This window comes from Gasterosteus aculeatus, chromosome 4 (assembly GCF_964276395.1).
Source record: "Gasterosteus aculeatus chromosome 4, fGasAcu3.hap1.1, whole genome shotgun sequence".
In the NCBI taxonomy this organism is placed as follows: domain Eukaryota; kingdom Metazoa; phylum Chordata; class Actinopteri; order Perciformes; family Gasterosteidae; genus Gasterosteus; species Gasterosteus aculeatus.
Genome location: NC_135691.1, coordinates 11,099,135 through 11,109,085, shown reverse-complemented (window position 1 = coordinate 11,109,085; position 9,951 = coordinate 11,099,135). Strand labels below are relative to the sequence as shown.

At 44.5% G+C, this 9,951-nt stretch overlaps 1 protein-coding gene across 1 annotated transcript; it reads right to left on the bottom strand.

The window, feature by feature from the left end:
- Positions 1 to 107: 107 nt before the first annotated feature.
- On the bottom strand, positions 108 to 9,701 carry csf1ra (colony stimulating factor 1 receptor, a). Its single transcript, XM_078102180.1, has 22 exons — positions 9,455 to 9,701; positions 9,174 to 9,242; positions 7,362 to 7,640; positions 6,906 to 7,193; positions 6,685 to 6,821; positions 6,435 to 6,600; positions 6,125 to 6,326; positions 5,682 to 5,797; positions 5,469 to 5,580; positions 5,147 to 5,346; positions 4,844 to 4,935; positions 4,575 to 4,701; positions 4,328 to 4,432; positions 4,046 to 4,156; positions 3,768 to 3,930; positions 3,586 to 3,668; positions 3,374 to 3,477; positions 3,107 to 3,229; positions 2,889 to 3,000; positions 2,700 to 2,799; positions 1,723 to 1,834; positions 108 to 1,466 (listed from the first exon to the last, which is right to left on the bottom strand). Exons 2-22 carry the CDS (start codon positions 9,223 to 9,225, stop codon positions 1,320 to 1,322), a joined length of 2,931 nt encoding a protein of 976 aa, XP_077958306.1. The 5' UTR covers positions 9,226 to 9,242; positions 9,455 to 9,701; the 3' UTR covers positions 108 to 1,319.
- Between the last annotated feature and the right edge of the window lie 250 nt (positions 9,702 to 9,951).

Here is a 9,951-nt window from a genome sequence, read left to right as displayed (position 1 = left end):
CGAGGAACAACAAAGATAAACTTGAAATATCTGGCACCACATGATAAACTCGAAGTAAAAACCTTTGCATTGTGCAGGTTCAAAGGTAAAGCTTAATTCAAAGCCTCCACAGTTTTTCAGTGATTTAATATGTAGCCTTTGCATTGATAGTATCATCTGCACACAAAAACACAACACGTACATGACATATCGATGAACTACCATCTACTACCATCTGCTCTACAACATTCCAGCAAATACAAAGATAATTGTTGATTTACATCATGAGATATTTACATTATCTGACCTTCCCACCGTTAATTATTCAGATGAAGCACATCTGAAATGCCTGGATTCACCCAAATCTGCAGTGTCCATGTCTCACATAGCTTATATAATATTCTAAAGTCTTCAAAAAGTTGGCAGTAAAGGCTGACTGCTACAAATAGACATCATGCTAACACTCATCTAAAACTACAGAAAATAAAGATAAAGATGTGCTCCGCAAATGAAGAAAAAAAAAATGATTTCACATTGTAGCACTGTTCATTTCATGCATAACAGACCCATATATTTCTCCGCTCCTGAATCACACTGTGCAGTGCTTAATGAATTGGTTTGAAGTGGAACAATCACATGTTCCCACACAACGACAGCTGCTGGAAGCGTGTCACAGGAAATAGAGCTATGACCTCAGCACACAGGCGAAAACAACATGCTCATTCTTTGCCTTCTTAATGGTTGATTAAGCACGCTAAAACAGGGAAAAACACTCACTCTGTTTAGGTGCACTGCAAGGTGATCAGAGAATAAAACCTAACTTGTCTCGAGCACATAAACACAAGTATTCAGTGTTTGTGACGGCTGGCTTGCGTCTTCTGACAACCTATTAAGGCAAAACAAATGTGAACCTGCTGACGAACGGAACTGAAATCTACAAAGACGTTCATTGTTATGGGGAAGTATTATCTAATAGGAATAAACACAGTGCACGCTATATAATCAAGCACACTCTCAGAAGACAACTTATACCTCAAATACATATCAGAAAAGAGTGACGTTAAGGTACGCTCGCGCAGTTTGTTGACATGTTTCCTCCTCTTTCTCCTAGACGTTGTAATTACTAGTCATGGTCTACAAAGCAGCAAGTCACATGCTCGCTGCAGCTGCTCGTCCGTCTGGCGAGCAGGCGCAGCAGACAAAAAATAGCTGTGTAGGCGACTCTCTGCGACTGTCTGGCGTCTCGAGCAGGCTGTAGTGCTCTGGCCACAAATATACAGCTGATTCCACCCTTCTGATGCTCGTGGATTTACTCATTTACTCATTGATCGGCAGGGCTTTCAACAAAACTGGTAGTTATTGGTCTTCATCAGAGGCTGCCCCTCTTCCTGGCGGTCACAAGACGGGTCACGGGGGCTGTCGCAGTGCTTGAGCGCGTCGCTCACTTCACACTCTGTGACCTGCTGCTGCACATTCTGGTAGATTAGCTGTGGGGGGGCAGCATTGGGAGGGTGAATGTTAATAAGGTGTGATACGAGACGAAATTCTTGCATTCAAGACGTGTGTTTTAAAATCTCCCACCATGGAAAATAATTGGAATTGGTTTCACAGTTCTGTTGAAACCAGAATCAGTTGTATCTAAGGGAGGATTAGCTTTGAATAAGAAGGGTATTGTGGAAATTCTTTGGCCGCAGCATCACTGGTTTTGGCACACGCACATAGCTCTGCGTCACACTAACTCACCTGTTCCTGCTCAGGTTGTTCCCCGAGTAGTCTTTCTATCATCTGACTGATCTTGCTAAAAGTCGGGCGCTCCGTGGGCTCCAGATTCCAGCAGATCTTCATGATCGTGTAGCTAAAACAAAAGGGATCCATTTTATACAAAACTGATTTCAAAGTAGTTCACCGAACAAACAAAACCCTTGGTAGTAAACGTTTTATGGGGGTTACTAACCCAAACTGTACATTGTTCAAATCAAGAAACTGCATACCACTAAATTAGACAAAATAAGAGGAGGCTTATGGAGGTGGTGACACAGTTTGACAAGAGACCCGTTCATAAGAACCCACGCCCCTCCAGTCGCATTTTGCTGCCATGAAATAGCAGTTTCATGGCTTCCTTGCTGTGAGATCATGTGGCTAACAGGCAGAACTGAGGCCTGACACACAGCCGAACAACAGATGATTAGGCCCTGACTCAGATTCAGTCTCTTCTGTTTCCGTAATTACTCGGGGAGGAGTGACAGCCACGCTAGATCAGCACACACAGATGTTAGGGCCCTCTGAGACACTGGGAAAAACACTTTTTTGCTTGTCAACTTTGGCCTTTTTTGGATTTAGAGATAACCCGAAGCAAGTCAATTTAAATCAGGAATAATGAAAGTAATTCATGAGGTTACCACATCAGATTTAATAGCAGAAGACTGGCAGAGAAATAAGGGATCTTTGTTCTGTTGTGTTCCACATTTGAGAACATTACTTTTATAAACCAGTCATCGTTAAATTGACGTAAATGTACATGTTTGTTGTTGCCCCCCCCCGTGTTTGTAAGAATCTGATAAGCTATGTGCTAACATTTAATGAGTGGATACAGAAGCTCATCTGATAATCAGGTGACTTTTGCTGGAAAAATGAGTGTTAAAAAGGGATCTGTGGGAAAAAGCAGCAGCCACTCATCTTTTCATGAAACAGGCTTTATGTTGCTGAGGGGAAGAGCTTACATCTCGGCTGGGGCAAAGTTCGGTTGGCACATCTGGTACCCGCGCTTCACCATCTTGTAGAACCTAGAGTCCACAGCCACGCAGGGGTAAGGGCTCTTGCCTGATAGCGAATGACACACAGTCAGTTTAGCAAGCAAGTCACTGAAATACATGTAAATGTGGGGTACATTTGCCCACGTTCGTTCTGACCTAAAGAGAAGATCTCCCACAAGAGGATGCCGTAGGACCAGACGTCACTCTGGATGGTGTACACGCAGTCGAAGATGCTCTCTGGAGCCATCCACTTCACTGGCAGACGGGCCTTCATGAACAACGTAAAAAGCACAAACGTTGTTTTGTTTCTTGTCTAGACTTTATTTTTGGTAAATGTGAATTAAACTTTAGCTTTAATGTACTCAGGGGCTTACGTTGCCCTTCACCACGTAGTTGGAGTCATTCATGATGTCACGGGCCAGACCAAAGTCACAAATCTTGGCCACTCTGCGGTCGGTCAAGAGGACATTCCTAGCAGCCACGTCTCTATGAATACACTACACACACACAAACACACACACACACAGACACACACACATACACAGACAGTGTTTGTCTCTCACCGTTAAAAGACAAATATGTTGCTGAATATTGTTTCTCAATGCAACTCAGTTCCTTTTTCTAGTGGACAAATCACTTACGTTTTTGGCAGCCAAGAAGTCGAGGCCCTGAGCCACTTGAAAGGAAAACCTCAGCAAGTCATCAATGTCCAGGGGCCATTCACCTGTCTCCTCACACACAGAGTCTTGGCAAGAATAACACCGGAATGATGTCAGTGACCCACAGGGAAGTGAAGTGGCGGATCATTTTAATTCGCATGATGAAATCGGATCGGGGTTACAAAGCGTTTTACCTGGAGATGATTCCATATTGGGAACCTGGCTGGGTCTCATCTCTAGGTAACTGCTTGAAGATGTACTGGAGATCCCACTGTCACTGTTGGATGGAGAAAACAAGAGAACAAAGTGGTGTCAGAAATGTGACTGTTTTTCCCAAGTCCTCCGTCATCAGACTGCAGATGTCTGGCTGACGTACCTTCTGATGAACTGTCTCTCGCTGCAGACGTTCTTGTAGTCATTAGAGCGCTCCGTAATGTCAGGGACGCTCAGAATAAAGTTCTCAAACGTCTCTGCCTTGTGACGAAGGAAGTTCAGGAGGTCGCCGAGGCTGCAGTACTCCGTGATCACAAGCACTGGGCCTGAAGATGCGATACACCATTTTATGAGCCTCTCAACAAGTTTCATGCACATTACTTCAGTATACTGGAGTCTTTTGTGCAAAGGTTGACTTGCATATGCAGGCTCCTGTCTGACCTCCATAAGTGCATGCTCCCAGGAGATTGACGATGTTCCTGTGGTGACCCAGGTGGCTCAGGATCTTCAGCTCCGACATCAGAGCCTCCCTTTCATCTGAATGCGCGCTGGCTGCAGACATACAAAATTGATTTGCCATTGTGATCCTATCTGATCGCATGCAACAAACGATTTCACTCAGGGCAATTTTCTCTGGAGAATTTTCAGATTTGACGGTTACTCTGACTCGCTCATGAAAAACAATCCCTCTGTTAGATCTTAAAGGTCTTAAGATCGGCTCACCTTTTAACATTTTCACAGCTACACGCAACGCATTGTCTTCCATTCCAAGGCCGTAGGCTGTGGCCTCAACGACCTTTCCAAAAGCTCCTGCACCCAGGATCTTCCCTGGTGGGACAACAAATTATAACGAGAAAGGATTTTGAATATAACAAATTACATTTAATTATGTTTGTTTTCACTATTCAATCTTTCACCAAATTAGTGTTTAAAATATATGATTATGTTGGGCCAATTACATGATGCAGACCTAGCTTGAGCTTGTCTCTTGGGAACTCCCACTTCTCATTATAAGGGAGCTGAGTGGGGTCGATAAAGGTGTAGTGGTTTCCATCTCTCGCCTCAATGATCTGCCATCGGATCTCATACCTGGGTTTCTGAATATGGAAACGCAAGCAAAAGGAAGTGAACCACTACTACAACAGCCACAGAGTAGCCCTCTCATATGGAAATATTTAAATATCTAAACTATATTTTACAACTTGGACTGCTATATGTTTTAATGGCTGTTCACCGTACCTGCTTATATTTGTACAACAGAAAAACCAGTAGCACAAGCAGGATGGCCAGAATGCCTGCTGCTCCAGTCAAGGTGGAAGTGAACAGTTTGTCTGTAAAATCAGAGCAAGATCATCAACTCACTATTTAATTCGGAGCAACACATCGGAACAACCCTTTCAGAACAACTGCAAAGGAAGCTGACCATGTTGACACAATTTTACGAACCAAGATATAGTTTGCGAACCATGTGACTCCACAAAAAAACACTTGTGATCACATCCCGAAAAGGAACAAATGATAATGAAATGATCCGATGCTCACCAGAAACCTCCATGGCAAAAGTGTCGCTGCTGACGCCGACGAGGTTGAAGGCCACACACTCGACCGTCATCCTCCGGCTGGAGGGCCCGACGGTGAGGACGCTCTCCACCTCCACGGCCCCGTACTCCTCCCGCTGGACCTCCACTGTGGGAGCCTGCAGGGGGATTGCCAGCTGCAGCCCTGAGGTGTTTTCGTTGCATCTGCATCATTGCGAAAAAAACATACAGTCAAGCAAAGGACCAACGGCTGAGGGTTTAAATGAATTAAAGCACGAGACTCCAAAACCTAATGTAAGTTCGCCTCCGAGTGCGGTGATACTTACGAAGGCCGTATCCCAAAACATTGGTACCAGATGATTCTGGGGGCAGGAAAGCCAAATGAAGTGCAAGTGAGAGTGGTTATGTTTTCCCATCTCACCACAGCAACTGGTCTCTCTGCCAAGGAGAAGAAAATACGTATAAAGAGAGACTAACATGTATTTTGCTCTGACCGGAGAACTTGACCCCATTTGAGCTTTGTTTACAACGACACTTACGATACATTTGGACTTGGAATGTGATGGATGCATTGGTCAAGTCGCTCCTGGCGTAGAAGGTGTATATTCCCTGCTCCTGTGCATTCATTCTCTTTAGCTGCAGCGTAGCGTGGTATCTAAAACACACAAAAACAAGTAAGGAAAAAGAGGAATCTGAGGTGACTAATTCTGTGGTGTGAAATCAGACGGTTCAAATGTATCATCGCTGAGTAGCGAACACCACTCTTCTCTCTAGCGTGACGTATGGAAACATAATGACCTTGGAGTTCCATGTTAAATCTAGCCAAAATGCACTGACAGCATATTTCAAAACCACCGTCGCTTCCCCTTGCTACAGTACTCTTTATTGTCTGTGTTTTACATTTAAACTGCTGACCAATTGGAGATTTTGCACACAAACCTTTGAAGAAGGGCCTAATTCTCTGCTTCGTCACTTGTTGTACCTGTTGTTGTATTTGATGAGCTTGTGCTCCTGTGTGGACGTGTTGGGAGAAGTTGGGGTTTGCCATCTGTGCTCTGTAATGTGGGGGTAAGCTTCGATGAGCACGGTCAGCTCCAGGTCTTCTCCCTCGTTCACCTCCACTGAAAGTCCCTGGTGGGCTAGTTTAGGAGACAGCTGTGGCAACAGCCGTATGTAGGCTTTGTCTGTTTAGAAGAAGCAGAACGGTTGGCTTTCCAGCGGTCGATACATTTTTCATGCAGTAGCGATTGTTTCTGCAGCTTCATGCAGGAGCGATTGTTTCTGCAGCTTACCTACAACCAGCAGGTATGTCGTTGAGCTGTTCACGCCTGCTTCATTCGTGCCGTGGCAGGAAATGTTTCCCGTGTCTTTAAGGTCCACGGCGGGGATGGTCAGTATGCTCTGTATATCCAAGCGATTTTCTCCACTGGAGCGCACCCTCTCCTCTATAGTTGGTCTCTGAAGACAAAAAAAAAGAATAAGTTTGAGTTGAAATTGATTACCACAACAGTCAACAAGGTCCTTTAGACACGTCGTACGGACCGACTTGGTGGTGTATTTCCAGGTGACATTGTAGTTGAAGTTGGGGTTGTGTGTTGTGCAGAAAATCTTGAGTTCCTCCCCAACAATGCGCACATATTCATCCGTCTCCAAGAGTACGTATGGAGGGAAACGGAGTTCTAGAGCAAGAGGAAATCATCAATGAGTATCAAACTTGATGCATCACTTGAAACGACCATTTCAAAGCAACCTAGGGAACCCACTCTGAATGACGTAGACGGAAAAGACCTTGGAGATCATCTCCACTCCGTTAACCCTGGCTGTGCAGACGTAGTCGGCATTGAAGCCCGGGTGGAGCTTGTGGATGAAAATCCCACGGTGCCGGTTCACTGTAAAGTTCATGCCTGGTGGCACTGAAGTGCCGTTGTCCATGCGGAGGCCCAGTTCTGTCGCTGCCGGGTTGGTCAGCAAGCAGGGCAGCAGGTAGTCCTCTCCCTCCTTCTTCACCACCCGTAGGGACGTGCTGCTGGTCCAGAACGCACGGTTTGGATCTGGTTAAGAGAGGTATCACAACGCTTCATTAGAGCAATGGAATAACGTGAGATTTACACTGAAGTAATTCATTAAACAATCACAGAAATGCATAGCTAGCGTGGAAAATGACAGGTCAACATTAGGATGCTTGTCCTACTGTTCTGCTCTCATTGATCCGTCCTCACCTTTGACGTACACGTGCACCGAGGCGCTGGGATGCTGTGGCCCAGCGGTGTAAGCACACTTGTATGTTCCAGTAAATTCCGCAGAGGGACGTTCCACCCTAAAGGAGCGGACTTTCCCGTTGCCCCTGGACACGAAGCGTCTGTGTTTGGCCAACCTCGTATACCAGTTCACAGGCCCATCTCCCTCACACCTCAGATCCAAGGGGGTCCCAGGCTGGACCACCAACTCAGAACTCGCCACTTTAGAGTTGCACTTGATCACCGGACGCCTCCATTCCGCTGAGAAGGAACATTTCATGAGAGAAGTCATTGACTTTTTTTAAGCAATGGAATGAGAACAAATGAATCAAATCACATTATGGGTGGGACTTAATAATTGAATGTTTTAATAACTGAGCCTGTTCCATGATTCAGATCTAAAAAAAAATACCAGACTTCAAACCTGAGAAACTCCCTTTCTCCATCTCACTTCCCTTTTCACATCTCTACTCCTTTTTTACATAGACTCATGTAAAAATGTTCAGTATACCACTTCAGTCTCCCAAAGCATTTTTCTCTGAGTGTTTGATAATTACACGGACGCCCTGTGGGTTTGTGTCAGACGCCGAGAGGTGTCACACAGCGTCGGTACTCAACGCCCCGGCAATGCGAACAGGCAGAAAAAACTATATCAGTATTATAAAATGTTCAGTCTGATCCCTCCAGTGCTCACATAAAAGGTTTCTACATCTCAATGTCCCAGGCTGAATTTAAGCCCCAATGTGTCCGAGCTGAGGTCAGTTTCAATGTATTGTGGGGGTTGTATTTTTTATCTCCCCAGGGAGTGTCGCAGTTTTAATGGTGAAAAACAAAGCTCTGTTTGATGACTTTGTTGACGATTGTGGACGTTTGTGGAAAATAAGTTGGATAATTTCTAAAGTTTGTGGACAATGGACCACGTCTGTAAAGACCTTGAAGAAAATGACATGTATTTCCTTTTAACCCGAACAAACCCTAACCCATTTAGAACAAAGTACACACCTTCGGTTAAATATATAAAAGTTCCCTTTTAGAGGTTTGGACAGTGTGTTTTGAAGCTTAAAGCAGAACTCAGATTCTATGTTTAGCATTTTTCTTATTCACCACCGCAAGCAAGAAAAGGTCGAGAACTAGTTATGAACCAAATAAGCATATTTGATGTGAACATCCTGGCTGTCAGTGCAAGCGGTTGCCTTCCCTTAAAAGACCCTGTTCAATACTCTACATCAGCTATTCATCCAACCTCAACAGGACTCCGTACAATAAAGCAGCATAAGGCACAAGTAATTCATTCAGCCATAAGTAACAACAGATGCTTTTATCTGTACGTGAAATTACATTTTGATGCTTGATGGGTGAAATTCACATATGATGTGTTCAGAGGCAAGTAAAATGGAAGAAAAGAGAAAGAAAGTGTGTGTTGGATCTTGGTTAGAGAAGCATGCAGTGTTTTCTAGCTCTTTTGCATTGAACACGAGTTTCTGCCATGAAATGTACCATAAAATCATAGAGCGTAAAACATGAGAAGTCATGTTACTGTGTAGTATAACTTTTATAAGTTGGTCACTTGCGGTTCAGAGAAATGTGTAACTTATGGAATAAATCTAAAACCTTTTGGACCTTTTTTTTTACATATCAAAGATTAAAGAAAATCACATCTGTATGCTCCGAGTAAGCCTGTATTTTCATCACATAGTTGTATTCGAGATGGTTTAAATATATTATAGTTGTCAAAAAACTGCCAGAACAGGAAGAAAATCCACTAAATCCACATATGTGGTGACTCTTTGTTACCTGAAGCAGCAGAGGCCACGATCCCCAGCAGCAGAGCCAGGCAGGACTGCATCCTGGATCAACTCCCACCTGCGGGTTGAATGTTTAAGTTTGTGTGCTACCAAAGACTCTTCTTTTAATCTGTGACATTAGGGAGAGAAATGAGAAAAAACATCTCTGACCATCAGTCATCCCCCTCATCAACTTCTCCTTTCTGAACGCAACACAACGTACACTTGCGTATCCTCGCGAGTGTACGTTGACATAGCGTTCCACAACTGACCTTTTTCAAAAGTACTCACCTGCAGATGTCTTCAGTCCAACAAAGGGGCCGTGCTGTGATCGCTCCCCGGCAGGCTGTGATGGTTCCAGCATCCACAGCTCCCTTCTTCCCTTTCTGGTTGCCTCTGACCTTCCTCTCCCTTCAGCTTGTTTACAGTCTCTTCACCCGCTGAAGTCTCACAGCAAACACGATTTGTTTTCTTTTCCCGACAGCAAGTGGTGGAGGGTGGAGGGAACTGTGTTGTGTGTGTGTGTGTGTGCGTGTGTGTGGAGGCGGATCAGCACATCACGCTCAACAAATTAATGAGCCAGTTCCAATTTGCCACAGAAAGGCAGAATTCTCCCGAGACATTCGCTGAGGTGAGACTAATCACCTCCAACATGCTGGACCGGGGCCGCCGGGCTTTACAAGCCTGGATTTGTGGGAGAGTAAAGAAAAGTCAAATAAGTCTGATCTAGCAGTTAGAAAAAGGGTTAGAAAGAGAAAGAAAAGCCTTGATTTAAGTTTACTACAATA